Below are 15,856 nucleotides of genomic sequence, written 5' to 3' on the forward strand. Positions count from 1 at the left end.
CAAATCTTTTGCTAGATTCATTTCTAGGTATTTTATTTTTTATGCCAATGTGAATCATATTTTTATGAATTTCATTTAATTTTTTTGTTCTAAGTGTTTAGGGATGTAATTGATTTTTTTTTAATGTTAATTTTTGAGACAGAGAGAGACGGAGCATGAACGGGGGAGGAGCAGAGACAGAGGGAGACACAGACTCTGAAGCAGGCTCCAGGCTCCGAGCTGTCAGAATGGAGCCTGATGCAGGGCTCGAACTCACAGACTGTGAGATCATGACCTGAGCAGAAGTCGGAAGCTCAACCGACTGAGCCACCCAGGTGCCCCAGGGATGTAATTGATTTTTAAAAAATGTTTATTTATTTTCAAGAGAGAAAGCCCAAGTGGGGGAGGCACAGAAAGAGAGGGGGACAGAGGATCCAAAGTAAGCTCTGAGCTGACTCCGAGATGACACCAGAGAGCCCAATGTGGGGCTGGAACCGTGAGATCATGACCTGAGTAGAAGTCGGGTGCCCAACCAACTGAGCCACTCAGGCGCCCCTATTATTATTTTTAAGTAGGCTCAACGCCCAGCGTGGAGCGCAACACAGGGCCTGAACTCACGACCTTGAGATCAAGACCTGAGCTGAGATCAAGAGTCAGACGCCTAACTGGCTGAGCTACCCACGTGCCCCCAAACTAGTTAATTCTTAAATTAAAATGTGAATATTGTAAAAATTGTACTCTTTGGCTCACATTGTCTTCCTTTAGAAAGGATTTGATTTCCTTCTATCGTGCAGACAGAGTACGTATGGACAGATCACCGGGATCCAGATGAGGCGGACGTGTTTTCGGTTTGCCGTTCCTGCTGGCATGTGGGCTCTCCTGTCTCTCCTAGGAAGGCTGGAGGTGTTTACTAGGTCCCTTCTCCTTAGCAGGTCCTCAATTCCCATCCTTGTTTCCCTATTACTACGAGGCTGCCGATGTCTCTTCTTGGCTCTTTAGTGCTTCGGAAGCAACTTTCTCCTTGAATTCTTGGTTTCTGCTTGATTTCTTTCGTTTTCTCTTTTTTTGAGTTTGTTTACTTATGTATTTATGTATTTATTTATTTTTAAGCCATCTCTACACCCAACGTGGAGCTCGAACTCACCACCCCGAGATCATGAGTGACAAGCTCGCTCTTCTGACTGAGCCCGCCAGGCGCCCCAGCTTCATTGCAACTTCATTTCTTGGTGTTCTCCCAGCATGGTCACAACCTAGGGGGTGGCAAATGCCTGAAGGGGATACCGCGTGCAGACTGTCAGGCTCATCTCATCACATTTCTCTCGGAGATCGTGATTCTTTCTTTCTTTCTTTTTTTTTTACATTTATTTTTTGCGAGGTGGTGGGAGGGGCAGAGAGAGGGAGACAGAGGATCCAAGCAGGGCCCGATCGATCGACTGGGGGCTCCAACTCACCAAGTGCGAGATCATGACCTGAGCGGAAATCAAAAGTAGGCCACTTGACCTACTGAGCCACCCGGGTGCCCCTGAGACCTTGATTCTTTAACTTCTGGCTGTGTTGGTGGCTCTCTGATGCCTCCATCAGTTGTTTTTATTTCATTGAATTCAGCTTTTAGAGCTGAATTTTGGTGAGAGTCGACCACCAGCCACTCCATCCATATTGATGCTTTTTTTTTTTTTTTTTGGAATAATCAAAAATTTAAATTTTCAGGAGCGTGCCTACCTGGCTCAGTCAGTAGAGTATGCAACTCTTTTCAAGTTTATTTTTGAAAGAGAGAGCATGGGGGTGGGGCAGAGAGAGGGGGACAGAGGATCTGAAGCAGGCTCAGCGCTGACAGCAGAGAGACTAATGTGGGGTTTGAATTTACGAACCATAAGAGCACGACCTGAGCTGAAGTCGGACACTTAACCTACTGAGCCACCCAGGCGCCCCATAGAATATGAAACTCTTGATCTCAACATTGTGAGTTGGAGCCCCACACTGGGTGTAGAGGTTATTAAAAATAAATGAATGGAACCTGGGTGGCTCAGTTGGTTAAGCATCCGACTGCAGCTCAGGCCATGATCTCTTGGTTTGTGAGTTCAAGCCCTGTGTGGCGCTCTGTGCTGTCAGCACAGAGCCTGCTTGGATCTTCTGTCCCCCTCTCTGCCCTCCCCTGCTTGTGTGCATGTGTGCTCTCTGTCTCAAAAATAAACATGGGGTGGGGGTGCTGGGTGGCTCAGCTGGTTAAGCATCCGACTCTTGGTTTCGGCTCAGGTCACAATCTCACAAAACCTGCTGGGGGTTTTCCCTCCCCCTCTCTCTCTGCCCATATCCCACTCGGTCTCTCTCTCAAAAATATACTTAAAACAAATAAACATAAAAAACTAAAAATCTTTAAGGAAACCTCTCAATTTTCAAAAGAAAGTTCACTTTTATTTATGCCCATGTGTTTCTAGGCTCCTGAATGTGCTGGGTCTTTCTGTGGGGTGATCTGACTCTGAGCCTGGGCTTCAAGGGAGAAAGTTCCTCATGTCCGTATCCCCTGCAGGACTCAGCTCCAGGAAGACCCTGATGTGCCTTCTAGATGAGGGAGAGGTCTTGAGGGAGGGTTCTTGGAGGGAATAGATGTTGGGGCAAAATGGACAGGGTCTGTGAACTTCCAGGTTTGGCTGAGGCATCAGGTCTGGCCGGCAGAGATGGAGTCTGAGGTGTTGGCACAGACGGACAGGCAGAGGGACAAAGGGAGAGACAAACAGAGCAAGTCGAAGATGAAGTCAGCATGTAAGTCGAGAGTCAGGGAATGAAAGGATCAAAACGAGAGCGTGAAAACGGGCAGGTGTGGATGTTAACAGAGAGGGGGCTGGAGGTGACAGGATCCGGACCTGTGGTAGGAGAATCCTAGTCCCCAAAGATGGCATCTTCTCCAGTTCCTGGATCCTGGGAAGTGTGCTGTCCTGGTGGGCCCGATCCAATCCTGTGAGCCCATAAAGGCAGAGAGAACTGTCTCCCGCTGGAAGAGGAGGAGAAGGCAGAAGGAAGATGGGGCAGAAGGGAGAGTCCGAAAGATTCTGGATCTGAGGTGTAGGGTACACACACAAGGACCGGAGAGAGGCTTCTAGGAGCTGAGGATGGGTGGCCCCAGGTCACAACCAGTGAGGAAGCAGGGTCCTTGGGACAACCCCAAGACTCGATTGTGCAACAATCCTCCCCTGTTGGGAACAGGAGGGCAGACAGGGCAGACAGGTGACAAGGTCAGCGACTGAGGGGATGATGGATGGGGATGGAGGGGACAGAGCTGCTCAGTGAGCAGACAGACAACGCCGGGGAGTGAGAAAACTGAGCCCAGCGACCTTGGCGAGAGCCTGTGGCACAGCCGGATGTCACTTTCCAGGCTAGGATTGGGGGGAGGGGGCTTGCCATGACCCAGTCGGCTGAGGCCTGGGGACAGATCCTGAAAGGAGAAAGTGCTGCTAGATGTAAGAACTTTATTTCCATATGGAGCTTGGGGTGGGGTCTGGTGGGGGGGGGGTACATGCAGGTGTTCTCCAGCTCCCTCCCCACCCCTATAGCTGCTGGGAGGGCCTGAGGATGTACAGGAAGTGGGTCTTGCGGGCGGGCAGCTTTGAGTGGGAGGATCCCTGGGTCCCCTCTTTGAGGCTGTCCTCGTGGGTCCCCTCGCGGAGCCCGTCCCGGATGGCCTGCAAGCGGTGTCGCTTCTCGCTGAGCCAGCGGCCGCCCTCCTGAACATCCTGGTGGGATCTCCTGCGTGGCAGCTTCATGATCCAGAAGGCAACTCGGGGATGGGGTTCAGGGCGGAAGGTGTCGATGGCTTTAGGGACAGGCACCAGGGCCTCCTTCTCCTCTATCTTGGGCACCTGGGGAGGAGGAACAAGGAGACCTATTAAACTCCAAATGACAACCCCAGGATGCTGAGTTCCCAGCTGGCACATTCAACCCATTTTGCCCACCTCCAGGGCGCTTTGGGAGTTTAAAGCTCATTTTGTGCTTTACAAAAGCACTGGGTTTACAAGTGCTTTTGCGTTAAAAATACTGAGATTTATAGACTACTCTGGGATTGAAAGCACATTTTAGAGGTTTCGAAAGCATTTTAGGATTAAACCTACTCTTAAGGTTTAGAAAGCAGTTGGAAATGTACAAATCACTTTGGGATTAAAAGCTCTTGGTTTTACTAAAGAATGACTGCAGTTGCAACGTGTGATCTTTTTTTTTTTTTTTTAAGTTTGTTTATTTTGAGAGAGAGAGAGCACGCAGAGTAGGGGCAGAGAGTTGGGGGGAGAGAGAATCCCAAGCAGGCTCTACATCGTCAGTGCAGAGCCTGATGCAGGGCTTGAACTCACGAATCGTGAGATCATGACCTGAGCTGAAATCAACAATCAGATGCTTAACCGATGACTGAGCCACCCACACGCCCCACAACGTGTGATCCTTGATTGAATCCTGCATCAAAAATCAAATCGGGGGTGGGGGATGGGCTAAATGGGTGATGGCACTAAAGGAGGGCACTCATTGGGATGGGCACGGGGTGTTATATGTGTGTAAGTGATGAATCACTAAATTCTATCCCTGAAATCATTATGACACTATATGTTAACTAACTTGGATTTAAATTAAAACAAAAGCACATCAGTTCTTATGGACAGCTTTCGGTCAACTGGGGACATTTGAATATGGACTGAATGTCTGCTTGGTCCTTGCTACTCAAAGCGTGGGCAGTGGACCAGCGGCCTCAGTAACATTGGGAGTTTGGTAGACATACAGGTTAGCAAATTAGATGTCCAGACCTACTGAATCAGAGTCTGCATTTTTCTGAGAGGTCCTGCAGGAGATTGTTATGGGTTGACTTGTGTCTCCACTTCCCCACCTCCATTTGTGTGTTGAAGTCCTAACCCCCAGGACCTCAGAATGTGATCTTACTTGGAAACAGGGTCATTGCAGATATCATTAGTTAAGACGAAGGTCATTAGGATGGGCCCTCACCTAATATGCCTGGTATCCTTATGCAAAGGGAACTTTGGACATAGGGAGTGTACTCAGGGAGAAGGCCATGTGAAAATGAAGACGGACAGAGAAGGGATGCTTTCTACATTTCAAGGAATGCCAAAAAGTTTCAGCAGACCACCCCGGAAACTAGAGGAGAGGCATGGAACAGATTCGTCCTCGCAGCCTCGGAAAGAACCAACCCTGATGAACACCTTGATCTTGAACTTGTAGCCTCCGGAACTGGGAAACAATAAACTTCTGTTGTTTAAGCCAGCCAATCAGTGGTACTTTATTATGGCAGCCTGAGCAAACGAATGCAGGGACAATAGTGTGATTATCAGTGTTAAATTTCTTGGGTGTACAAATGGTACTGTGATATGGGGTGCCTGGGTGGCTTAGTGGATTAAGCGCCAGACTCTTGATTTCGTCTCGGGTCGTGATTTCACAGTTTGTGAGAATGAGACCACACACACACACACACACACACACAAGCACTTTGTGGTTAGAATTGCCCTTAGCAGTTTACAAAGGTGAGAGACGCAAAGCATTAGGGATTCCTAAAGCACTTTGGAACGAAAAATCACATTTTGAAGTTTATGAGAGTGAGATTTCCCAAGGCCTTTGGGGTAGATTAAAAAATACTTGGAGGTTTGCAGAGTACTTTAGATAAAAGCACCCTTTGAGGTTTACAAGGGTGAAGATTAAAAGCACTTGGAATTAAAAGCCCTTCTGGGTTTACAAACTTTTCTGGGGCTTGCTATGTGAGTGGGGACATACTCTGGGGTTGTAAACCTCATTTCTGAGAGCTGGTTTGTCCATTTGACAGATGACAAAACTGAGGCCCGGAGAAAAGAAGTGCTGAACGGTCAGAGTGGGAATATCCACTCATCTTCTCCCAAGCGACAGAAAATGTTCGAGCTTGGACACATTGTCCAGGGCAGGTCCTAACCTTCCAGTCACTCTCCAAATTCCCCTCTCCCGGCTCAATGGACGCCACCACCTGCTCGGAGATCAGCACCTCTCCAGTTTTGTTGTCTGTCACCTGTGAGGACAGGAGGAGAGAGTGAGAGCAAAACCACTTTCTTCCTCTGCCTTCCCCCCCACAGATACTGCAGCATGAGAGATCATGGGAGGACTCCAGGAGGGACTTCCCAGCATAGGCACCTTGTCGATCTGGAGGTGGCTAGAGAGAGTGTTGTTCCCCAGCCGGTGCTCCTGGTTCTCTTCTTGGTGGTAATTCCTGGGGAGGCCCCGGAAGTCCATGGGGGCAGAGAAGAAACTGTCCATGCCCCGCAGAAAGTCATCCTGGGTGGGGGGGGAACCATTGTTCTGTTGGACCCCAAGGCTCCCCAGTAAATCTGAAGCCCTGCCAGCATGCTGTTGAGGCCTTGCCCCATGTACCTCCCATCTCCTTCTCTCTCTGTCTTCTGACCCTTAGGGCCTAACCGGGTCACCTTCTGCCCCATCCCCCATCTGGCCTGTCTCTATTCTGTCCCATTACCTTCCTATTCATGCTCCCCCCTCCCCGCTCGGTCCTACAGTCTCTATGGCCCCATCCCCTTCTCCTTCCGAGTCTCCAGTCTCTGTCGCTCCAGTCTTTTGTCTCTGTCCCATCTCCCTCTCTGCTTGATTTCCTCTCTCTCTTCCTATCCCTCAGTCTGCCTGTCGCTCTCTATTCATCTCTCTTTCCCTTTGATTCCCTCTCTTCCTGTCTGTCCTTTGGCCTGGCAGCAACCCGTCTTCCATTCTACCAGTCTCTCTCTCCGAACCCCTTCCATCCCTCAGTCTCCATCCTCCCCACCCCCCTTCCCTCTTCTCTTCTTTTTACTTCTTGCTCCCAACCCTCGTCATTGCTCACTTTGAGGAACAGCCGGGTGAAGCCTTGGATTAGGCTCTGGAGGCCCAGAATACCCGAGGAGCTCTCCTGGGCATCAGCATCGCGGATCGGTGCTGCAGCGGAGGGGGGCACCAAGGCAGAGGGGAGCAGCAGCAGCAGGACCAGAGTCCACATTGTGGGGCGGGCAGGGAGGCTGTGGCAGCGGTAGGGGTCAGAGGCCCCGCCCTCCACGAGCCCCCGCCCCCTAGCAGTCACACCCCCTCTACCCAATACCCCTTTCCCGTCCGAGCCTCAGTCAATTCCCCACATCTCCCCGCTCCCCTGTCCACCCACCCAACCCCCTCCATCGCGTTGGGCCCTCCCCCTCCTCCCAGGCCCGGCTCTTCTGGCCTTACACACGGTTCTCAGTCCTTTCCTTCACCCACATTCATACCCAGATCTCATTCCTCACCTTCTCCCACGCCCTGCCCCTTCTTTTGGGCCTCGCCTTTATGCTAGACCACAGCCCGGTCACCGGACTCCCAGACCCCGGCCGTCCGTCCACGGACTGTTAAATCCGAACAGTTCTGGTCTCGAGCCCAGGCGGGATTACCTGGAGCGTTGGATGAGCTCCGCGAGCCTTAGCCTCGCTCCTACTATCTGGCCACGCCCCCATCCGCTGACCTCACCCGCGAGCCAGGCCTGCTACTGGGTGGTCACGCCCTTAAGGGCAGAGCCACGACTCTTTGTTAGCCACACCCCCACCGTCAGACCACGCCCCTGTCGGTTGACCTGGGCCCTCAAGATCCTGTGTGGCCTGTGTTCTCGGATTTTGGCCCTCTCGCCCCCCTCCAATCTCAGATAGCCACGCCCCTTGACTTAGAGCCATGCCCCCACACCTGGGCCATTCGTCTGTGCTCCAGATCTTGCCGCCAGCCCCCTCAGTTCCATTCTTAGGTTGCCAAATGCGTGAAAAGCCCGAGACCGAGCAGTCATTCTGGTTCACCCACTCCTTAGTTTTGCATTTATCTCTGAGTTTCTCCGTGTTCTTTCTCATCTTCTCCAAGATTTGAAACGATTACTGCCCTCCACAGAGTGCAGTGCAAGGGACGCTGAACTGGGGTCCTCTTCCGTTCCGCTGAAAAGCCCCGACCTCTCTGGAAACCCAAATCCAGTCCTATGTTCTACCTTCCAAGGAGCCCAGAATTCAGGCTCCCTGAATTCTTTTGTGTTCTTATCACTTCCACGTCCCCAACACACAAATACACTGGAGGGTGGTAGCCAAAAGTCCAGGCCCCCAGACTCCTCCTCCCTCACACCCAGGTTTCTTGGCCCCCGTCAACCTCCTCTCCGAGACCTAGGAGTCCGGACCCCCCATCCGTCACCTCTCCCAGGGATGCAAGCATCTGAAGCCTGAAGTTCCCACCGGGCCCAAGCTAGACTTCACCTCTCCTTTGCCAAAGCAAAAATCCTCCTGCGAACTGTCACCGTCGGATCCCTCTTCCCTGTGTCCGGCGCCCGGGCCCGCCCCCCCCCCTCCGGTCCCTCCCACTTTTCCCAAACAAAGCTCCCGGGCAACTTTCTCCCTCGCAGCGCCCCGCCCGCCCGCGGCTCCCCAGCCCCAGGCCGGGAGGTAGGAAGGCTCCGGCGGGAGTCGGGGATCCAGCTTTGGGGTGTGTGAGTTGGGGTGGGAAGCTACGGGTTATGAGTTGAGGTGTTTGTGGGACCGTCTCAGGATTGCTTGCCGCCCTCTTTTTGCCCGGGGCCCCGAGTTTGCGCTTGTGACCGAGCCTTAGTGAGGTGTTGGAACTTTCGCCGGAGTTGGGGTGTCCGGTGATGGGTCTGAGTCTGGGATTGCGCGCTCGGGAGTGGGTGAGGGCCGGGGACTTTGGCGGGTGTGTCTGGGGGGGTGTGAGTGTACGCGGCGATGTGGTTTTGAAGTGAGAAAGGACCCCGTGCGTGTTTCTGACCGAATTGGTTTCCGTGTGTCATTTGCGGGCGCCTGGTCCTCCTAATGGAGAAAGGAGGCCCCCGGGGTGGCATAGGGCGGGCTACAGTGCTTTCTGGATCTTCAGTCTTGCCTCTTCCGAAGTTTAGGGCCTGGGGCGGGAAATTAGTGGGGACCTTTCTTACCCGGCTCCTCCGTCCCTTTGTCTGGCCACATGGGGGAGAGCTGGGCTGGGATTTTGGCCTACGGGGGTCCTGAACGCCTCAGCGCCACTGGGCTCGGCCTGGGGTCTTTGTCTCGGCCTGGGCTTCAGGGTCCGAGGGAGGAGGGGGATGGGAGCCCGGACTCTGGGGTCCTGGGAAAACTGTGGAAGACGTGGAGCCGCCTGGGAGGCGGGATCTGACTGTATTGGAAAAAGTTTTTCCCTGTTCCTGGCCTCCGGAAAGTCACTGGGAACTTGAGTTGGATCCGAGCCCAAGGCGCAGGGGGAGGGGAGGGAAGGGGCGGGGCCGGGGGCCAGAGGGGAGGCGCCCTCGCCGGCCAGCCCCTCCCCTGATGGGGGTTGTGGGAAACTGGGGGAGGGGACGCCGGGGCCCTTTGTTCTGGCTCTCCTGATGGCAGGGCGCCCCTGCCCCCCAGTTTGTGGTTCTGTGGGTCTTTCCTGGTCTCGGCTTGAGTCTCTGCCCTGAGTCTCTGTCTCGCCTCTCTCTGGGTCTCTGTCCCCTCCTCTCTGGGTCTGCCCTCCTCTTTCTCTGGGTCTCTATCTGCTCTCTCTCTGAGTGTCTCCCCCCCACCCCCACCCCCCCACTGGATCTCTGTTTCCCCCTCTCTGGGACTCTGTCTCATGCTCTCTGGGTCTCTGTCCCTCTCACTGGATCTCTGTTCCCCTCTCTGGACACCCCCCCCCCCCAATCTTACTATGGCCTAGGCCCCTCCTTCTTTTCTAGCAGCTGCTGTCCACATCCTAGCACCTGTTCTTGGGATGGGACTGAGAAGATCTCATCCACACCCTGGTTCCCTGCAGCTAGACCCCGACTCCTGTCTTCTTGAAACCAGTAATCCTTACCCAAAGGTTCGGCCCTCATGGGCCCTAGGCCCTACTCTGGGGTCTTCAAGACTTCGCCACAACCCAGGCTCCCCTGGAAACACAGAGGACACTCTCACCCTCACCCTAAGCTTCCCCAGAAATCCAGCCCCTTTCTGCAGGACGTAGGGATCCCGGCTCCCAGCTTCCTTCAGACCCAGAAATCCAGGCCCCCAGCCCTCGCCTCCCTCAGACCCAGCAATCTGAACTCCCAGCCCTCCCAGCCCTGAAGGCTCTCTGGGGTGGTTGGGGAACCTTGCTGAGCTCTGTGTTCCTCCAGGCCCAGATGGGGGAACCCCGGGCTGGGGCCCCCCTGGACGATGGCAGTGGCTGGACAGGAAGTGAGGAAGGAAGCGAGGAGGGCACCGGCGGCAGCGAGGGGGCTGGGGGAGATGGGGGCCCAGACGCAGAAGGTGTGTGGAGTCCAGACATCGAGCAGAGCTTCCAGGAGGCCCTGGCGATCTACCCACCATGTGGCCGGCGGAAAATCATCCTGTCTGATGAAGGCAAGATGTATGGTGAGTCCACCCCTCTCTTTTGTCTTTGGCCCCCACTGATTAATACAGATCACGACCAACATGTCTGGAGCCTTAAATGGCGTTAAGGTCCAAGCACATTGTATGCTCACAGGGACTCAGGCAGGAGCCGCCATCGCTGTTTGCACAAAGGAGGAAACTGAGGCACAGAAAGGTTCAGTGATTTGCCGAAGGTCACAGAACCAGTAGGCGGTGAAGCTGGGATTTGAGCCCGGGCGGGTCTGGCTCCAAAGCCTGAGGCGGTAACGCCTCTTCCACACGGCGGTCCCAGCTGGCCGCCATTGCTTCTGTCCCCTTCCCTGGTGTCCTGTTTGTTGGGAAGTCCCGCGAAGGTCTAACTCTGTTCCATCTTTGACTCTTCAGGTCGGAATGAACTGATTGCCCGCTACATCAAGCTGAGAACAGGGAAGACCCGAACCCGCAAACAGGTCTCAGGACTGACTTGTGGGCTTCTCTCTGGGGCGGGCTTGTCTTCTTGGGGCCATCCTACCATGGGTGGGTTCAGGTTCCAGAAGGATCTGGTTCGTGTGCTTTTGTCTGTCTTGGCTGGCACCTCTGTTAGTTTGCTGTACTGTGCCTATTTTGGTATGGATTTCTTCCCAGTGTGTTAGAGAGGGAGCTGGACCGAAAGAGCCAAAGACCGGATTTGCTGGGTCTGGGGAAGATGAGTAGGGTTAATGAGAAGAGACTAGCCTCTGTGGACACATCTGTGTCAGCAAAGCACCTGCGACAGCTACCATGTTCTGTGTGTTTGTGATCTTTCATGTTCTGGTAGCTCCGGGGGGCACCCGGAGGGTGGGAAGGGAGAGGGCATGCAAGAGGCAAGTGGCGGTGGCCTGAATCCCTTCTTTGTCACTCCCCGCAGGTCTCTAGCCACATCCAGGTTCTGGCTCGAAGGAAATCAAGGGAAATCCAGTCCAAGCTCAAGGTATAGACTAAGGCAGACACCCAGAGCAAAGGGGACTGAGACCCTGAGAGAGGGGGACAGAAACCCAGAGAGAGGGGGACAGAGACCAAGGGAGAGGGGGCAGAGACCCAGAGAATGGGGGACAGAGGATCAGAAAGAGGGGACCCAAAGAGACCCAAAGAGAAAGAGGGACAGAGGTTCAGAGAGAGGGAGACAGAGACCCAGAGAGAGAGGTCAACAGAAATCCAGAGAAAGGGGGACAGAGAGACCCAGAGTGGGTAACAGAGAACCAGAGATGGGGACAGAGTCACACAGAGAGGTAGACAGATTGAGGAAGAAGAGATCCAGGGTGGGGGGTTCGTGGCCCAGCCAGGGGGGGTGGATAGAAGCCCTGGGTGGGGAAGAGATTCGTAGAGAGAGGGGAACAGAGATTTAGCTGAGGGCAGGCAAGAAGGATAGGGTGTCAGGCCTCTCCTCTGGCTACTGCAATCTTCCCCCTCCCTCTCCTCTCCTCCTGATGGTCCCCCCTTCCCATCTTGTGCTATGAGAACCTCCTCTTCGTCTCTTTCTGGTTCATCTTCCCATTTTTTTGGTCCCTGGCTGGCCTGCCTATTGTTTCCGTGTCCAGAAATCTTCACTTTGTTTGGAGATATTCACATCCCTTTTCTTCATTCTCTGGATTTCCGCTTCCCTCTTGGCCTGAGACCCTCATGTTCTCCTCCTCTGGGTGTGAGGGGTTTGGTTTTGTTTTATTTTGTTTGCGCCTCTTCCTTTGGATTTGGGGACCACCACTTCCTGTTCCTTTTTTTTTTGTACCCAGAAGCCTCCCTCTCCTTTCTCTCCAGGTCTAAAAAAAAATCACTTCTGGTCTTTTCTGGACCTCGCTGTCCTGTCTCTATCCTGTCCAAGCTAGGGAATGTTCGCTGCCTATTCCCTCGGGGTCTGAAATGCTCATTTCCTGTTGCCTGCATATCCGGAAACCTTGACTTCCGGCTCTTTCTTGACCTAGAAACCCTCATGCTGTGTACTGTCTTATATTCTGGGTATAGGAGCCCCTTTCCCCCTCAAGGCCTGGCCCTCTCTCCTTCCTGTTCCATATTCATCCTTGCTCCCCCTTCCTCCCATTTTTCAGCTCAGGGTGGGGGAGCTATAGGGATTGAGAGGGCAGGAAGGTGAGAACTCAGGCCTCACTTCCTAAGTCATGTTTTCTTTCCTCCTTTGGCACCCTCCCCCACCCCCACGGGCAGGCCTTGAATGTGGTAAGTGCCCCTGCCCATCCTACCCCTCCGCTCCTTTCCCCCAGACATTCCTGAGGGGGCCAGGAGGGGCAGAGGGCTGTAGGAAGAAGGATTTGTGCCCTCCCCCAATCGCCTTGACTCCCCAACTCTGCCTCTCCCCTCGCTTGCCCTTCCCTGGCGTTGACCTACCCCTGCTGTGCCAACTGGGACTCCCCGTTAATGCGGACCCCCAACTTCTCCTCCAGGACCAGGTTTCCAAGGACAAGGCTTTCCAGACAATGGCCACCATGTCCTCAGCCCAGCTCATCTCAGCACCTTCCCTGCAGGCCAAACTGGGTCCTGCTGGTCCTCAGGTGGCTTAGGGATTGTGGGAGGGGTGGGGCTGCGGTTTCAAAAGGGGACTGACTGACTGACCCCCTTCTTTTGTCTCTTTTTCAGGCCTCTGAGCTTTTCCAATTTTGGTCAGGGGGCTCTGGGTCCCCCTGGAATGTTCCAGAGTGAGTACTTTCTGTTCTGGGTCAGCATCCCCCAGGCCTGTTTCCTCCACACAGACCTTCCTTACCCCACCTTCCAGCTCCCAACTCCTTTGTGAGCACGGATTCTGCAGCTAGCTATCTGGATTTGAATCCCAGAGAGGAGGCTGTGTGATGGTCTGGAGAATAGGATGAGGCCTGAGCTGGCACAGCAAAGGGGGACAGGACAGAGAGAGTCAGGAGGAGGGGTGGGGCTGGGGCCTCATGGGTTGGGAGCCAAGGGGCAGAGGAAAGGACCGTGCCTGGGGTCTTGCTGGTGACTGGGGTTGGTGGCACGGTCCGGAGATATGTGTCCCGGGGCAGGGGCAGGTTTGGGGAAGAAAGGAGCTCAGTGTGGGACTGGATGAATGTGTGAGGCCAGGAAGATGTCCACGGGGATAATGGCATCCCAGTGAGATTGTCTGGACCCCAGAGGCTCATGGGTAGGCTTGTTCCCATCCCACAGAGGTGTTCTTGGGCCTGAGGGGAGAGCAGGAGTCTTCTCTCAGAGTCGAAAGGAAGAAAATAGGTCCCCAAAGTACATGGGAATGTCTATTTTAGCCCTGAGAGAGCCCTAAGGGTGACGGAATGTGTTTCCAGCCTAGCAGAATAGAAACAGGCCCCAGAGACTCATGGGAAGTGCAGTTTTCAGCCCAGAGAGGAGCCAGTGGATCGAAGCTGGGTGTTGGTGGGGCATTGTGGCCTCAGGACAGTGACGAGTGGCGTTGAGGGTGTTGCCAGAGCGAGTGAAGTGCCATGCTGTGGCATCTGGGCTCCACGGAGAGAAGAAAGTTCCCTGGGGGGGGGGGGGTGCTGGGACGCTGGAAAAGATCAGGACAGGTCCCCTTGGCTGAAGGAACTGCAGGTTTGCAGGAAGGAGGCTGAGCTGGAAGGAGGGGTGGGTCGGCACTGGGGTCCCACCGTTAGGGGAGCTAATAGTCAACGGGGAGACAAATGTTAACGAACTCATCACCTGCCTAAACACAGAATCGAAGAGTATGTGATATGGTGCGGAGGACTGCAACAGGTTCTGGGTTGAGGAAGAGAGTTCTGGGGGTTTCTCTGAGGAGATAACGTTGAAGGCAGGCAGAGTAGGACTTAACCAGGTAAAGAAGGGGGGTTGGGAATATTTTAGGCAGTGAAAACAGCATGTGCAAGATCCTGAGGTCTGGTGAGTTCCAGGAAATGAGAGAAGGTATTAAGCCACCGGCCAGTCCGATGTTTATTGAGCACCTGTTAAGTGCCTGGTCCTCCGTTTAGATTGGGACGCAGCATTACATAAGTGAGACAGAATCCCTGCCTTCATGGAGCTGACGTGTTTGGAGAGGGGAGGAGACCGACAGTAAACACATAAATAAGCATTCATGCGAAAGGAATAAGTGCAGGAAGTAAAGCAGGGTGTATGTGCTCTATTTAGACAGGTGTCAAGAAGGGCCACTCTGAAGGGGTGGCGTGTGGCCAGCAGCCCTGATGACAAGAGATGAAGTCAGTGGGTAGGGTACTGGGGTTGAGATTTCAGAATTGGGATGATGAGTACTGGGCCAAGGGCCCTGGGAGTCGAGATCTGAAGGTCCCTGGAGTTTGTGTCTTTCTGATTCTGGTCTTTTGACTTTTAAAATTATTTATTTATTAAAAAAAATTTTTTTAAATGTTTATTTTTGAGAGAGAGAGAGAGAGAGAGAGAGAGAGAGACAGGGGAGGGCGACGGCGGGGGAGGGGGCGAGGGAGACACAGAATCTGAAGCAGGCTCCAGGCTCTGAGCTGTCAGCACAGAGCCTGACGCCGGGCTTGAACTCATGGACTGTGAGATCATGACCTGAAGTCAGACACTCAACCTACTGAGCCACCCAGGTGCCCCTGGACTTTTAAAAAAAATTTAATAATTTTTATTTTTTTTAAGTGTTTATGTATTTGTTTTTGAGAGAGTGTGTGTGCTTGAGAGCGAGTGGGGGAGGGGCAGAGAGAGAGAGAGAGAGAGAGAGAGAGAATCTCAAGTTGTCAGTGGAGAGCTGGATGCGGGGCTCGATTTCACGGCTGTGAGATTACAATCTGAGTTGAAATCAAGAGTCAGACGCTTAGCCGACTGAGTCCCTATTTTTATTATTTTTTCAAGATTTTATTTTTAAGTGATCTCTACACCCAATGTGGGGCTCGAACCCACAACCCTGAGATCAAGAATTGTATGCTCTGCTGACTGAGCCCGCCAGGTGCTGCTAGTCTTTGTGACTCGTGACCTCTTACTGACCTTTGACCCCAAGTGTAGTCTCCATGACCTCTGACCTTTCAACCTCACCATCATCTTCTCAGCTACCCACAGGTAATAGGTTTCTAGAGCTGTTCTGTCAGATACTACAGTCACTAGCCACAGCCTGTTATTGAATCTTCAGTTAATTAAAGTTAAATTAAATGAAAAAAGTCAGTCCCTCAGGCACTCTAGCCACATTCGTGCTCAGTAGTCATGAGTCATGTGCTCAGCAGCAACGTGTGCCTGGGAGCTACCATATTGGACAGGGCAGATGTAGAGCATGTCCGTCATTGTGGAAAGTTCTATCGGACAGCACTCCTTTAGATTTTGTGGCGCTGCTTCCTCACCCCAGACTTTGGACTAACGTCCCATCTCCTGACCGTTGGTCGTTTTCTCCTACCCTCCTGACCCTCACCCTCCTCTTTCTCCACATTTCCCATTTCTTCATGTGTGTTTATTTTTGAGAGCGAGAGAGAGAGCGAGAGTGGGGAAGGGGCATGAGAGAGGGAGACACAGAATCTGAGGCAGACTCCAGGCTCTCGGGGGCTGTGAGGATTCAGTGAACTCTCTCTCTCTCTCTCTCTTTTTTTTTTTAATGTTTGTTTGTTTTT

The 15,856-nt window shown here is 53.2% G+C and overlaps 2 protein-coding genes across 4 annotated transcripts in view; one reads left to right on the top strand and one right to left on the bottom strand.

Moving 5' to 3' along the window:
* Window positions 1-3,426: 3,426 nt before the first annotated feature.
* DKKL1 (dickkopf like acrosomal protein 1) lies at window positions 3,427-8,309 on the bottom strand. Of its 3 annotated transcripts, none has more exons than XM_049620984.1 (5): window positions 8,223-8,309; window positions 6,818-6,989; window positions 6,124-6,264; window positions 5,909-6,001; window positions 3,427-3,833 (listed from the first exon to the last, which is right to left on the bottom strand). In XM_049620984.1, the coding sequence occupies exons 2-5, from the start codon at window positions 6,968-6,970 to the stop codon at window positions 3,522-3,524; spliced, it is 699 nt and encodes a 232-aa protein (XP_049476941.1). In that variant the 5' UTR covers window positions 6,971-6,989; window positions 8,223-8,309; the 3' UTR covers window positions 3,427-3,521. The 3 variants fall into 3 exon arrangements, with proteins under 3 accessions (XP_049476941.1, XP_049476942.1, XP_049476940.1); XM_049620985.1 differs by lacking the exon at window positions 8,223-8,309 and adding an exon at window positions 7,389-7,471; XM_049620983.1 differs by lacking the exon at window positions 8,223-8,309 and adding an exon at window positions 7,248-7,380.
* A 51-nt stretch (window positions 8,310-8,360) lies between these two features.
* The window catches only part of TEAD2 (TEA domain transcription factor 2), a 16,116-nt gene continuing 8,620 nt past the window's right edge, over window positions 8,361-15,856 (top strand). Inside the window, 6 exon segments of the mRNA XM_049620986.1 lie at window positions 8,361-8,408; window positions 10,088-10,325; window positions 10,707-10,771; window positions 11,209-11,271; window positions 12,734-12,841; window positions 12,927-12,985. Coding sequence (XP_049476943.1) covers window positions 10,094-10,325; window positions 10,707-10,771; window positions 11,209-11,271; window positions 12,734-12,841; window positions 12,927-12,985 — 527 coding nt within the window. The 5' untranslated portion in view covers window positions 8,361-8,408; window positions 10,088-10,093.

Source organism: Panthera uncia (assembly GCF_023721935.1).
Source record: "Panthera uncia isolate 11264 chromosome E2 unlocalized genomic scaffold, Puncia_PCG_1.0 HiC_scaffold_19, whole genome shotgun sequence".
Lineage (NCBI taxonomy): Eukaryota > Metazoa > Chordata > Mammalia > Carnivora > Felidae > Panthera > Panthera uncia.